Source organism: Helianthus annuus, chromosome 10 (genome assembly GCF_002127325.2).
Source record: "Helianthus annuus cultivar XRQ/B chromosome 10, HanXRQr2.0-SUNRISE, whole genome shotgun sequence".
NCBI classification, from domain to species: Eukaryota; Viridiplantae; Streptophyta; class Magnoliopsida; order Asterales; family Asteraceae; genus Helianthus; species Helianthus annuus.
This window is the reverse complement of record NC_035442.2, coordinates 154,825,299-154,840,506: the sequence shown is the minus strand read 5'-3', so window position 1 is coordinate 154,840,506 and position 15,208 is coordinate 154,825,299. Positions and strand designations below refer to the sequence as shown.

Here is a 15,208-nt window from a genome sequence, read left to right as displayed (position 1 = left end):
GATGGGGTTGCGGTTGCGGTTGGGGTTGGGGTTTGGGGAGGAGAGTGTGTGTAGGGGTGTGTAGGTGGAGGTGTAGTGGGGATAGTGCGGTGGTGGGAGGTAGGTGGTTGTGATGGTAGCAGCAGGGGGTTGAAGATGGTGGTGGTACCGTAGGAGTGGTACGCAGGGCCAGCCCAATGGGTTTTCCAGCCAAGGCACGGTGCTAGGGCCACCAAAAAATAAGGGTCTCTAATTTTTTTAAAAAGTTTTTATATATAGTAGAGTTAAATGCTTGGTTGGTCCCTGTGGTTTTCAAAAATTGCAGAGTTGGTCCTAGTGGTTTACTAATTACATGCGTGGTCCCAAAACTTGTCAAAAATGAACTCGGTTGGTCCCCAGCCCTAACATCAGTTAAATTTCTCAGTTAAGTCAATGTTAAATGACCAAAATACCCTTGCTTATTAACAAAACCCATTTCATCACCATCATCCTCTTCATCATAAACCCACACCCCATCTCTTCTCTCGTTCTTTTCCAGCGACGGAGATCAGAAGCGAAGAGAGAGGAGAGAGACGACAAGAGAGAGAAGAGATCGGAGAAGATGGTGGAACGGCGGTAGCGCACGGCGGCGGCGGTGGAGGTTAATGAAAGAGTTACAGAATTGAAGCATTTGTTGCCATTTAACGTGATTTTAATGTGTCCAACTATGAACAACCAATTTCCCCAATTTCAAACTATAAACAACCAATTCATCAACAATTTCCCCAATTTCAAACTATGAACAACCAATTCAACAACAAATTCAATTCATACATGTTTATATACCTAACAAACTACCAGGCCAATAATCCCTAACACAAGCGAGCCTAATCGGGAGGGTTTTGGAATGTAACAACGAAATTATAATTATCGGCGTCAATTACGGTGGTAATAACGCCGGTCCACCAACCATCTCTGTAAAAGGCGTCAACGACGTCGTTTAGCTAGAAATTGGGGGGATTGTTGGTGTCCGGAACAGGTGAGAGATGTTAGCGTATTCTCGCAAGCGAGTTGTGGAATTGGTTTCGGTGAGGTTGTGGTATTTGACGTAGACTAATTGGTTGCGAGTGGTGGGAGGAGGGTGGAGGACGGTGGCGGAGTACCAGGTGCCGTTGATGGAGTCTTCGTCGGAGTTGATTTCAACGTGAGAGCCTTTGGTTAGGAAGAAGGTGGTGGTGGTGGTCATGGTGGTTGTTATTCCCCATTTCAGGTTTCTGAAACCCTAGGTAGGGAGGGGCGAGTGAGGATTAGAGGATCTGGAAATGGGGATTGGAGGTTGAAGAAGATGAGTTGTAGGCTTTATATATTTTTTTTTAATTGTTTAAGGGTAATATAGTTATTTCACACATAGTTAACTGAGAAATTTAACTGATGTTAGGGCTGGGGACCAACCGAATTCATTTTTGACAAGTTTTGGGACCACGCGTGTAATTAGTAAACCACTAGGACCAAGTATGCAATTTTTGAAAACCACAGGGACCAACCAAGCATTTAACTCTATATAGTATATATATTAGGCGCAAATAAATAAGTTAATCGCAAAACTAAACAAGTTTTTTTTTTTTTTTTTTTTTGAAGGAGCTCAAAATAAATATTGTTTCGAAGAAAAGAGGCCTAGTTTCAAGGTCCATTTCTCATTTAATTTCCAGCTATTACAACATAACTGCAACTATCGACCTAATCATCATTCAACAGCCTTAAACCCTTAAAATACAGCCGCAATTATCATTCCCACTTCCCATCGCAACCTGCTAGTCAATTTCTAGGATATTGGCTATCATTAGACGCTAAGGTAGGGATGATCATTTGGTACCGGGTACCGGTACCGAACCGGTAACGTATCGATAACAAACCATACCGGGTATATTCGGTACCGGTACCCACTTTCCCCGTTTTTCGGTACCAGTACCCACTTTCCACGTTTTTCGGTACCGGTATTTACGGGTAAAACACCGGTGTATTCGGTACTGGTACTGGTACCGGTATCCACTTTTCCTGTTTTTCGGTACCGAACGGGTACCGTGCTCATCCTTACGCTAAGGTAACGGTAATCGCTCATGGCATCGGATCCATCAAGATTAGATGAGAGTTTATGGGGGAACTATAAACCTTTTAGTTTATAATTGCCAGTCTCAAGCCGAAGTAAAGGAGGAGGGTTTTGTTGCCCTCCTTTCATAGTTCGCTTAGAGTCTCGAAAAACGTTGGAACAACCCTAGTGGTGCGGTGGTGGAGCTTAGGGATCTAAACTTACCAATGCTTCGTCACTTGAGTTAAATACTTTCCGAGTTTTGGATACCATTGAATTCTTTTTCATTCCTCATCTTTCAAATGTGCCACGCATTGTTTGAAATATCAATCTCACTAATTACTTTTTTCCATTCTTTTGACGCTTACTTGTCCATCTATACTTACCAATGCTTCCTCACTTGAGTGAAATACCAATGAAACTGGAAGCTTTAGCCATGCTAACACATTCCACCAAAGTGACCTTGCCATCGTGCACGTAATAAGCATGTGGTTCACCGATTCTGAAGCTTGATCTGCGCTTCCGTGGTTCTGATTTGACCGGTATCCTACCCATATTTTCCCTCCAGCAGAAGTAATTCACCTTCAGGGTGCCCAGCGGTTGCAGTGAGGCCGCATATCACTGTTTGGTGGCCGAACCCAATTCAAGTTTCACTTATTCTCATTCTCCGCCCTTATAACACAATCCCCAATCTTTACTTTCTAACTTTTTTTGTGATATTATATAGTTCTGGAAACCGGTCATTTAATGCCAACACAAGAACAAATAAAAACAACAATCTTTCAAATCTTTATACATAATTACCAATCAACAAAGTTAGATTGTCTTTTGTTGTTAACTCAATGATTTATATAGGTCTTCGATTAGCTACGTAGAGACATGTCATTTGTTAACTCAATGTTTTATATGGTATTTCGATTAGTTATATAGAGATAACTTTACTGAATAAGAAAGAAAAAACAACAGTCGTCAACCATGAAATTCTTTAGAGTACAACAACAACATGAAATTTTATAGAGTATTTTATAATAAACATAGATAATTTAAAATAAAACCGTTTAATTCTAGGCTCATTTTTGTCCATGAAATTCTTTAGAGTACAACAATAACAACATGAAATTTTATAGAGTATTTTACAATAAACATAGATAATTTAAAATAAAACCGTTTAATTCTAGGTTCATTTTTGTCTCTCCATGTTCATATTCCCAAAACTGTTTTTTTTTTCTCTGCGGCAGCATCAATGAATAGTCCACGGCTCAAGCCTCGTTTTTTGTACAGCCAAGCCAAGAAATATGTCAGCCCTTTTGTTCCCTTTCTTTCTCACTTCTTCTTTTCCGCTCCGTTGTTTCTTTTAGGTTTTTTTAGCTTTTTTTCTGAACGGCAAACTAAACTACCAGCAGCCGAGGCTGTCTTTTTGCGCACATCCTTGCTCCCTCGTAACTGCCGCTCCCAACGCAAACCATCCAACCCCGTTTTTAGTACCCGGAGGCTCCCAAAACCATTTAACTCAGTCCAGTATATACATTGTGCTTCATTGAACTAAGCATTTTTCAAGTAATTAGAGAGAATAAAAACACCTTCTTTAGTGTTGGCTCTTAAATTACACCTTCTTTAAGTTCTCAACTTTCACTTGAGTAGAACACTTACTCGATCTGATCCTTCTTATTTTTATTTGATCCACAAATTACAATGACATCTGCCACGAAAGAGTTTGAACATCTTAAAATCCATCTAGAAGAGTTAAAGAAAGCCACCAATAGTTTTGGTAGCAAAGTTATAGGAGCTGGTGGCTTTGGGAAAGTTTACAAAGGAGAAGTCTCTCACTCAAAGGGGAGAAGCATGGTTGCTATTAAACGTCTAAATCGTGAATATGGGCAAGGAGATCCTGAGTTCTGGAAGGAAATTATGATGCTTTCCCGTTACACACATAATAATCTCATCTCTCTCCTCGGATTTTGTGACGAAAATGGTGAGAAGATCATTGTGTATGAGTATGCATCTAATGGAAGCCTAGATCGTCATTTAAGCTCCACCGCTCTCACGTGGACACAACGTCTCAAGATATACCTCGATGCTGCAAGGGGGATGTTAGGCCCTAAAGTGTGAGACTGACGCATCAAATTAATCCAACGGGCTATGGTTACGAACTGGGCTTTACCGGGTTAGTTTATATTAGGTTTTGGACCTTTACAGGTCACTTGGGCCAAGCTTAGGCCATGTGGGCCAAGCAGGCCCAAGGGGAGCCCATGTGGGAAGTGGGCTTGCCTAGGTATATAAACAAGTTTTCTACTTGTTTTAGGGTTGGACATTCATAGTTACAGAATTTCTAGAGAAACAGAGAGTGGGAGGCGATTTGGTTGTGAAGAACACTTGTACCAGACGGTTTTGCTTGATAGTAATAGAATCGTGTGCAAGAGTTTGAAAGTGATTCGGTTTGTTCTTCGTTTCCATATTTTCGGTTCGTCTTTTCATATTTTTCGATTTGTTCTTGAATCACATCAAGTTTGGATTCCGCACAAACTTGGTGTTGTTTGATATCATTGAAAGATCCGGTTAAACGGGACTTACAAGTGGTATCAGAGCCTTTAGAACCTGTTCTAGGCTCGGTGTGATATCAAAGATTCAGGATTTTCGTTAATTTTGGTCCGGTGTTCTTCGCGTTCTTCGTAGTATTCATCGAAACTTGATAAAAATCACTATTTTTGGATGTTTTGATTTTGAAAAGGAATGTTAAAAGGATTAAACGTAATTTTTAAAATTTTGAAAATATCTTGTTTTTAAAATCTTTGCAGATTTTCGGTGATTTGTTTATTTTACAAAATCTTTTGAAAATTTGTTTTCCTTAGAATTCAAATTTCAAACACGTTTCATCCTCACATCTTCAAAACATCCAAGTCGCAACCATCTGATCATCCGGTCACGGTTACGAGTCGCATCAACAGCTCCTCCTTTGGAAAAACTCACAACCACCGACTCGCAACCAGATTTCGGTTCATCACGTTTCACTCGCAACCTACATTTGACTCGCAACCGTCATTCTGCAGCCACACTTTCAGTGATTATCACTCGCAACCATCCTTCAAAAGGCTGATCGTCTTCTCAAAGTCGCAACACGGTTTCGGCTCTTCACGTTTTCGTTCCGACTCGTAATCTCCGACTCGCAACCACGGTTCCGAGTCGCAACCGGGTTTCGAGTTCACAGCAAATCTTCAACAGTCGATCATCATCATCCTCCGGTCATCATCAACATCGATCATCATCATAAGGAGAGTCTGTCAACCGGCCTGCAACTATACATCATCATCTTCTCCGTTTCAAGTTCGACATCAAATTCGGGTTTTCGACACCGTAACACTCATCTTCGTCATCTCCGACACACCATCAACTTCCTCCGACCACCGTTAATCACCATCCTCTGTCGCTAATTTTTCTCCGGTCACCTGTTCACCCTACGTCAACCACCACATCAGATCCACCACATCAGAACTAGTCGCAACCTGCCACCACTTTTTCCGGTCATCGTCTTCATCTCATCATCATCGTCATTCAACCTCCGATCACACCGACGATCACCACCTTCGTACGGACCTCCATAACCACCACCTCCGATCTCCTTTGTCCTCGTCTTCATCTCCTGTCACCGTCTCTCGAACCTCCTGTCATCAACATCATCGTTCACCACCCTTTCTCCACTCCGATCATCACTCACACACCACCGCCGTCCTCTGTTATTCTCCGTTCAATATTGTCTTATCATCTTCATCACTTAGTCATTTTGTGGTAGTGGCGGCAGTTTTTAAAATTAGGGTTTGGTGTTGTTTCTACGTAGAAGAAGACAGAAACGACAATCATTTGAATTCGTTGTTTACTGTTTTTATTTATTTAATTATAATAATAAATAATCATAATCATTAAGTCATAATTGCTTAATCATTAGATTTAATAATAATAATAATAATAATAATAATAATAATAATAATAATAATAGTTTATATTATAGATTTTAATTAAAAAAAAAAAAAAAAAAAAAAAGGGTTTGGTTGTTTGTTTGGTGGTGAATTCAGTTTGACAGGTTTTGAGGCACGTTTCAGAAAGCGGGTTCGATTGAGTGCAAAGTGTTTGATTTAGCGAGTACACGGGTTCTCGTTGGTTTGTGTTTTGAGGAGAAGATCAAAAGTGTCAAATACCCTCTGAAATTATGACATTCATCACTAAAGAAGACATACTTTCTGTCTTTTGCACTCCTGAGTGCCGAGGAAGGGTTGAGGCTTATAGGATACAAAACGCTGAGCTAATCGAAGACTACAATGAAATTAAACGGAAAAATTTCACTTTAACGAAAAACGAAAAACTTTTCAAAGAGAAAATCGAAGCTCAGCGTAAGGACATCGTTCAACTCAAGGACGATGTTAGTGTAGCTACGGCCCAACTCATGATAGTCAAAGAAAAACTGTGTGAGGTGACTAAAGAACTGGAGAATGTTAGGGATAAATACCAAATTAATCAGTTATACATTAAAAAATTCGATTCCTCCAGTAAATTAGTCAAAAATCTGTGTGATCAACAATTAGCATATTCTAAAAAGAAAGGGTCGGGATTGGGTTATAATCAGACTCCTCCTCCGTACAATGATAATTACACTTATTTACCGATGACTGAGGAGGAGATGATGAACGAGAGTAAAATGACTTATGGTTCGAAAAACAACAAATCGTCTGTTCATGACAGACAAGTTGAGAAACAAAAGTCTACTCCATTGAATTTTGTTCCCAAAGGCACAATTGATCCTAATGTTTCATCTTCATGTGCAGATGATAGCTCTGAAGTAAAGAGTGGTGATGTTCATGGGAGTGAACCGGTCATCAGTTCAAATGTTTCCGAACCACATTTTGAATCTTATTCTGAACCAACTAAGTCTGATATTGCTTTTACTCGTTCTCTGTTTGCGTCATTTTCTGCTTATGTTTCATCTTGTGTATCTGATGTTTCTAACCCTTTGGTTGATGAAAGTGTCACAGGTGAGGTCCCTCAGGACACATTCAGTGAAACCACTGAAAAGTCTTCACAAGAAAATCAGGAGTTCTGTGATTCTTCTTCTGAATCTATCTCAGTGGGCATCCCTAATGTTGAATCTAGTGGGACCCCATTGGAAACCGTAGCTGAAAGTAAACCACAAGTAGATTCACATGAAACACGTGTTGATGAAACACGTGTTGATGAAACTTCTACATCTTCTGAAATTAAAACTGAACCAGATTTTGAAAAGGAAGAAGTGGTCACATTAAATGAAAAGTCACAAGAAAATGTTTCTGGAAAGAGAATTAAAACAGAAACTAAATCGTCTTCTCAAAATGATTCTGAGAAAATTATAAAAGACGAAAAACATCATATGTCTGAATCTCATGCTTCTACTAGTTCTGATCAACAGGTACAGAAAGAATCAGAAAAGGCATATGGAACACAAGCAAAGCAACCTAAGCAAGCTCAGTCACCTAGACCTATCAGATCAGCAACTGTTGCTAGCACTCCGAATCTCCATACATTGAAGCGACAGACTTGTTTCAACTGTGGAATTCCTGGACACATTGCTAGAAATTGTGTTCATTGTCCAAATGTGCAACGAAATGCCAACACTTACTCGTGTGCTGGTGTTTGTGAGCCGGTTCACAACAAGCGGAATGAGCCAAAACGGGCAGATCAAAATCAGGGATATAAGAAGTCTGCTCATCAAGGACAATCACAATCTCGTAAGGCTCGTGACAAGGTGAAGAAAAGCTCCAATCAGGGAGAAAAGACGAAGAATGGTGCTCAGAGCAACAAGACTTTTGCAAACAGCAAATACAAGCACCCAAATTCATCTTCGTCTAAGAGTAATGTGCAGTCAAATCCAAAGCAAAAAGGACCGACTTGTACTTCAGGACCTGCTAGAGTAAATCAAGCTACTCTAAATGTCTTTCTGATGAAAGGACAAACTTGCTACAACTGTGGCATTGCGGGTCATATTGCTAGAAACTGCACAAGGCGTCCCTACGTAGCCTACTATATGCAAAATCGGAGGGTTACACCAAAGGATAACTACCATTCTAAGCCGATGAAGGTATCTTCACCTAAGGCAATGAAGAATGTGAATCCCAAGGTTAAACCTTCTGATGGGGATTGGAACGCTGCTAAAAATAAACGCAAAGCTGTTCAGGAACAAAAATCTGTTTTCAAAACTAACAAACCTGAACCAGTTGCTCAACCGAAGGCAACAAACACGTTTGTTAAACCGAAACAAATTTGGAAACCCAAATCTAAAGCAGCAACGTCTCCAATCCTTGAAACGAAAGGGGACTTGTGTTTAAAAGAAGTGTCTTATTTTGATGCTTCAGGTAAACCCAGGACCACGATGGCCTGGGTACCCATGTCTTACTAATCTCCTTACTTGTCAGGAACAACCAAGGAGGAGCTGTTGACAATCTCTGGAATGTTGATAGCGGTTGTTCCAGAAATAAAACGGGTAACATTTCACTGTTGCAAAAAGTTCAAATTTTTTTACAGATGATATGTTTCCTTTGGAGGAGATAAAAGAAGTAAGAAATGATCAGCAAAAGGTACCGTTTAAATTCAGTACTTTGATTTGAATTTGATTAGTCTTCAATCTGATGACAGAACGGTTAAGCAAAAATATTTTCTCTTTTTCTTAGTTTATAACCTTGTATATAAAGTGTCCTTTCTCTTGTAAATGGTAAATTTGCGCAAAAATCCAAGATTTATGCACAAATTTAGGGGGGGAGAGGAACATATAGATAGATATAGAGTTTAGGGGGAGAAAACTCAGAAAAGAAAAAAATACAAAAAGAGTTTGATGTATATATATGTGTTGCTTTAGGGGGAGAAAATGAGAAAAACACAAAAACATTAGAAAAACAAAAAGCCAAAAAGAAAAATTGCATGATATGGGAAGTGAAATAAATGTTCGTGTTAAAGGGTTTGACTAACACATGTAAGGTGCCATAGCTGAAATGACTAGGATCTACTGCGATATGTCGATAGGCTTGACGCTCAATATGATAAAAGATACTAAGTGATATAAACATAACGAACTATGTACCATGTGGGTAACATACCAACGGTGTATGATTTTATGGTCTTAAATCTTGCGTTGATAGATAGCCAACATCTGAGGTTTCGGGTCTTTATATTGTTGAATCATCCGGGATATCTTGGTTGTCCTTCTGCTTAGAACTAAAAGTGTACATGACCCCAGGAAAGAAAGTCACTTGGAATTAGCTCATATCTATTTGAATGTCTGTATGTTTCCCGATACACACAATTTTGGTCTGATTCTGAAATCTTTTCTGAAAAAGTCGTGTACCTCCTCTGCTGCATCCAGATACATGCTGACCTGGAGGTGCTAGGCAACGTCAGCTTCTGCTGCATCCAGATACATGCTGACCTAGCTGTACGTTGTCGCGCTATAGATCTAATACACCCGAAAGAGGCCCTCTAGTGCCCAAAAGAAACCCCAATAAACCTATATCAAATTGAGAAAAACTCATTTGATCTGTATATTATACCATCTCTGCAAAAGATCTATTCTGTTCTTTTCTCAACCTACTCCCAGTTAAGATTTCAGAAATCTGGATTGGACTTGTGAAATATGTGGTAGGGAAGATACTTGCATGATAGAGTGTGCTGTTTATATTTCCGGGATTTGATTATTATTTATTTGGGTGTTCATTGTTAAGAAATCAAAACATGATAAAACAGATCATATGCAGATCTAGACACAGTCAGGATATCTTAAAGGATGACATCAGTATACTCACCTGCTACGATGAATCGTTGTGCTTACCTTGATCGCGAGGGTATGCCTTGGAATGGGACACACGGGTATAATAGTATAATATTACCTTAATCATATCACGAAGTTGAAAATTGAAAGTTGAGTCGTTAAAGTTTAAGTGGACAAACATATTGGCAATCGCATAGACCAGTTTGATTAGGCTCGTACTGAAAAGTGTTCTTTAGTCTGCCTGAGAACGAATTTTGATCCCATTTGCAATTGTAATTGTATATTATGGTAGTTGTTTATATTTTGAGTTTTTTTTATTTGTTTTAGTTTTTGAAAATTAAAAAAAAAATTAAAAAAAATAGAAAAATTCAAAAATCCAAAAATAGTGTGTTTATTTGTTTCTCTTAAAAATTAAAAAATGTAACCGTTCTTGAAGATTTGACTGATCATCAAAAGTTAAAAGAATTTAAATCGTGAAATTTCATGTACCTAGTGTTCATGTGGTACTCACCCTGTTGCATAAGAAATGTTTGCTTATGAGTTTGTGAGCATGTGCAGAACTTGATTTCAATCAAGAACAGGGGTTGATGAAGACTGAGATGCTGTTAGTTGCTGAAGAAGCCCAAAGCATCACAACAACAAGATGTACCTGAGTCAGAAGAACCGGATACAAGACGTCGTCTGACAATGAAAGTGCATTTGAAGAAGTACCGTGAACCTGCTTGAAGGACAAAGGCTGAAGAAGAAAAGAGCTGCTGAGAATCCTCCTCTCACATTCTTTTTAACAAGATTTTCAAGCAAAGCTGATCGTGATCCTGATATGAAGCTAACCACAAGAGCTGAAGAAAGAGACCCAGTGCTGAGAGTTCAGAAGTCAAGAACTTCCACAACATCTGCAGCTTAGAGACAATCATAGATTTCGTTGAAGACGTTGCTGAATTGAAGTTATGAAGACAATTTGATGGCATCAGTCTAGGGGGAGATTGTTAGGCCCTAAAGTGTGAGACTGACGCATCAAATTAATCTAACGGGCTATGGTTACGAACTGGGCTTTACCGGGTTAGTTTATATTAGGTTTTGGACCTTTACAGGTCACTTGGGCCAAGCTTAGGCCATGTGGGCCAAGCAGGCCCAAGGGGAGCCCATGTGGGAAGTGGGCTTGCCTAGGTATATAAACAAGTTTTCTACTTGTTTTAGGGTTGGACATTCATAGTTACAGAATTTCTAGAGAAACAGAGAGTGGGAGGCGATTTGGTTGTGAAGAACACTTGTACCAGACGGTTTTGCTTGATAGTAATAGAATCGTGTGCAAGAGTTTGAAAGTGATTCGGTTTGTTCTTCGTTTCCATATTTTCGGTTCGTCTTTTCATATTTTTCGATTTGTTCTTGAATCACATCAAGTTTGGATTCCGCACAAACTTGGTGTTGTTTGATATCATTGAAAGATCCGGTTAAACGGGACTTACAAGTGATTGTTAGGCCCTAAAGTGTGAGACTGACGCATCAAATTAATCCAACGGGCTATGGTTACGAACTGGGCTTTACCGGGTTAGTTTATATTAGGTTTTGGACCTTTACAGGTCACTTGGGCCAAGCTTAGGCCATGTGGGCCAAGCAGGCCCAAGGGGAGCCCATGTGGGAAGTGGGCTTGCCTAGGTATATAAACAAGTTTTCTACTTGTTTTAGGGTTGGACATTCATAGTTACAGAATTTCTAGAGAAACAGAGAGTGGGAGGCGATTTGGTTGTGAAGAACACTTGTACCAGACGGTTTTGCTTGATAGTAATAGAATCGTGTGCAAGAGTTTGAAAGTGATTCGGTTTGTTCTTCGTTTCCATATTTTCGGTTCGTCTTTTCATATTTTTCGATTTGTTCTTGAATCACATCAAGTTTGGATTCCGCACAAACTTGGTGTTGTTTGATATCATTGAAAGATCCGGTTAAACGGGACTTACAGGGGATAGCCTACCTTCATGATCACAGGGACACCCAACAAAGAGTTCTTCACGGAGATATAAAAAGTGCCAACATCCTGTTAGATGACAATTGGAATGCTAAAATTTCTGACTTGGGACTTTCAAAATTAGGACCTGCTAATCAGTTGCACACACTTATTTTTACCAACGTTGTAGGTACTCCTGGTTACTGCGATCCCCAATATATGGAGACGTACTCCCTAACCAAAGAATCAGACATTTACTCTTTTGGAGTAGTCTTATTTGAAGTCCTATGTGGGATATTATGCTATAAATATACGAAGGGTCGCATGTTAGAGATTTTAGTGCCTATGTGGAAACAAAGCTACAAACGCAAGAAATTAGACCAAATTATCTTTAAAGATCTCATGCCACCAATAGACCCAAATGCTTTAAAAACATTTTCAAACATTGCATTCCAATGTTTGCATAACTCTCGTGAACAACGACCAACAATATCTCTTCTTTTGAAAAAGCTTAAGATTGCACTTAAGTTTCAGGAGCGTCAAGATATGAAACTGAATAAAGACATCGGAACTTCTCGGAAATCCAATTACGTTGATGAAATGGGCTTACTTCTCTCCAAAGGCAAAGGGCTCTTTCGCAACACGAGCAAAAAGGTAATTAGCTTGCTACTTTGCTGCTTATTCTTTTTTTTTTTTTTTTGAAAAAAATGGGAATGATAAATTGTTATTTATAGAATGTTTGTTAGCAAAATCATTCATACAAACAAGTTATTTGTATACACCACTTTCAAGTCATATAGAATTAAGTTACCATTTAATTTTTTTTAGTTTTAATCTAAAGTTGTAATAATATTACACATACTATGTTAGAAACTCGTGTATTAAAGATGTTGAATAAATGAAATATTAAATGGTCAGTAATGATATTTTGGGATATGATATGACTAAAATTACGTATAACTAAACACTTTAAGTAATAAAACAATAATATTGAAAATGAAAAGATATACTTATAACTTTTTTTAAATCAAGAACAAAATATAAACAGGTGAAATAAGAGATGCGAGAAAAAGAATTATATATATAGTAATATGTATAATCCATAATTTTATATAAAGGTGCTTTTGAGGTATGTTGTTGATTTGCTTGATATTTCTTTTTATGCTTGTTCTAGGAAAAGGAAGGAGCTAAAGGTAAAGATGCCAATGGTAGTGGTAGTGGTCGCAACCCTGCCATAGTAGCTAACCGTAGAGATGTTGGTGGTAGTGATAGTGGTGGCAACTTTGTCATAGTCGAGAAAGGGACGGCACCCTCACAGATCGATGATGCCAGAAAGGCAGAAGGAAACTTTGTACGCATTCATGATGGTAGAATGGGTTTCACATTAGATGAACTTCTCTATGGACCAGCTGAGATAATGGGGAAAAGCATTTATGGGACTTATTATAAAGGAACATTGAAAAATGGTGATCATGTTGCAGTAATTAGAACGCGAGCAATGTTAGCTAAAAATCAGAGAGAAGCTGAAGTTGAATTAAATTTTGTTGGGCAAATTAGGCATCCGAATCTTTTGGCAGTGAGGGCTTATTTTTTGCAACCAAAAGGAGAGACACTTTTCGTCTATGATTACATGCCTAAAGGAAGTCTTGCTGCTTTTCTCCATGGTAGCCAAATATTGTTCTTCATTAATAGATCTTGGGGTTAATGTGTTTTTTTTTTTTGGGTATATTACAAGAAGAAGATTACATAAAACCGGCCCGTAACTAATTTTGTTATCTAGTATTAGATTGATACATTTTTAAAATTCATATAATTTCGTATTCAAGAACTTGCTTTTGCCGACTTGAATGCAGCTCAAGGACCCAAACAACGGGTAGATTGGGCAACAAGAATGCAAATAGCAAAAGGAGTGGCTAGAGGTTTGCTTAGCCTCCACATCCATCACAATATAACACATGGAAATCTAACATCAAGCAACATTTTCCTTGATGAGAACATTAACCCCAAGATTTCTGCTTTCGGTTTGTCACAGGTCATAACTGTTGCCGCAAACTCAAATATGAGTGCGACAGTTGGGGTTCTCGGCTACGAGGCTCCCAACCTTTCTATTCTTGAGAAAAGTTATACGAAAACCGATGTCTACAGTTTGGGTGTGATCATGTTAGAACTCCTGACCGGGAAATCACCAGGAGAGGTGAGAGATCATGATTTATCACGATGGGTGCAGATGACTGTACGAGAAGAGTGGACAGATGAGGTTTTTGATCATGAATTGCTGAGACATACTTCAGTTAATGAACTAGCGATTGTTTTGCAACTGGCTGTCGTTTGTGCTAGCACATTACCACATCGACGGCCAGATGTGCAGCAAGTTCTTCAGCAGCTGGAAGAGATTAGTTCAGAAATGGCCACAAGTTCTAGCGATGATGATGAGCGTAGTCCTTCGTTAAGCTAGTGAAACTGGAGGTTAGTGATAGTGGAGATTATAATTCTATCATCCTTGAATCAAACTATGTTTTGTTGTAAATACAAGTTTGCATTTAATTTATTTATAGAGATGATACTGTTGCCTTGATTTTTGTGGGCAATTCTTGATTTATTTTAGGAATATAGTTTAGTGAAAAGCCCAGTTACTTATTGCTATAATTAATGTGTTCACAATATAGAGGTGTTTTCTTCCAACAAACAAGTAGGTTTAATAATCTGCTACACAAAAGCCTAATGTGGCAAAGAAAACCATCACTAATTTACCATTTGGCGACATAAAATGTACATCGCCAAAATAATCTGCTACACAAAAGACTATTGTGGCAAACAAAACCATCACTAATTTACCCTTTGGCGACATAAATGTACATCGCAAATAGATTGGTTGTTAACTTTTTTTGTGATGGATTCAACGACAATATACGTATCTTTGCAAAATCTACTAACATACTTTAATTTGACGTTTTAAACAGTTTAATTGTCTTTGATATAGAAATTTCCGTTTTGTTTCCCATTTTTCACATCTAGCTACCCCTATGTCTTTGCAGATTTTACGACCGTATGAAAGTGAGTGTATGGTACCTCAAGGATCTTGTGTGTCATCGAGTTATTTTGGGTAATTGGAATTACTTAACGGGGAAAAGCACCAGTGATTATAAAAAAAAACATTTGAAAAGGGGGATGAAGTTGCAATAAAAAGATCGAGAGAAGACGAGTTTTTTCCCGAATCGGTGGAGGTGGAAAAATTATTTATCAAAATTGATGATTTGAAAAATAATTATCAAAATAGGTTTTTTCTTATTTACTTATTTTAACTAATATATTGATAACTCCTGATTATTGATGTCCGTCTTGAAATCGCTAATCCCTCTCATCCCGAGTACAAGGGTTGATTAGTAATTATTCAATAGTTCATTTAGGTCTACATTAAAGTTAGTTATGAAGTACGGGGACT

The 15,208-nt window shown here is 38.5% G+C and overlaps 2 protein-coding genes across 2 annotated transcripts; both read left to right on the top strand.

Moving 5' to 3' along the window:
* The first annotated feature begins 3,736 nt into the window (after positions 1 to 3,736).
* Positions 3,737 to 4,153, top strand: LOC110882946 (probable receptor-like protein kinase At5g59700). Its single transcript, XM_022130829.1, has one exon. It carries the CDS (start codon positions 3,737 to 3,739, stop codon positions 4,151 to 4,153), a length of 417 nt encoding a protein of 138 aa, XP_021986521.1.
* Positions 4,154 to 12,111: 7,958 nt separating this feature from the next.
* Positions 12,112 to 14,221, top strand: LOC118482727 (probable leucine-rich repeat receptor-like protein kinase IMK3). The gene is made up of 3 exons (XM_035978363.1): positions 12,112 to 12,420; positions 12,941 to 13,430; positions 13,593 to 14,221. The coding sequence occupies exons 1-3, from the start codon at positions 12,112 to 12,114 to the stop codon at positions 14,219 to 14,221; spliced, it is 1,428 nt and encodes a 475-aa protein (XP_035834256.1).
* Positions 14,222 to 15,208: the final 987 nt, after the last annotated feature.

Excerpts from the sequence above, each read along its gene's own strand:
- LOC118482727 (XM_035978363.1), top strand. The coding sequence starts at position 12,112 with ATGTGGAAACAAAGCTACAAACGCAAGAAATTAGACCAAATTATCTTT. Across the intron at positions 12,421-12,940 it reads TTCGCAACACGAGCAAAAAG|GAAAAGGAAGGAGCTAAAGG; the intron begins GTAATTAGCTTG and ends TGCTTGTTCTAG. Across the intron at positions 13,431-13,592 it reads TCTTGCTGCTTTTCTCCATG|AACTTGCTTTTGCCGACTTG; the intron begins GTAGCCAAATAT and ends TTCGTATTCAAG.
- LOC110882946 (XM_022130829.1), top strand. The coding sequence starts at position 3,737 with ATGACATCTGCCACGAAAGAGTTTGAACATCTTAAAATCCATCTAGAA.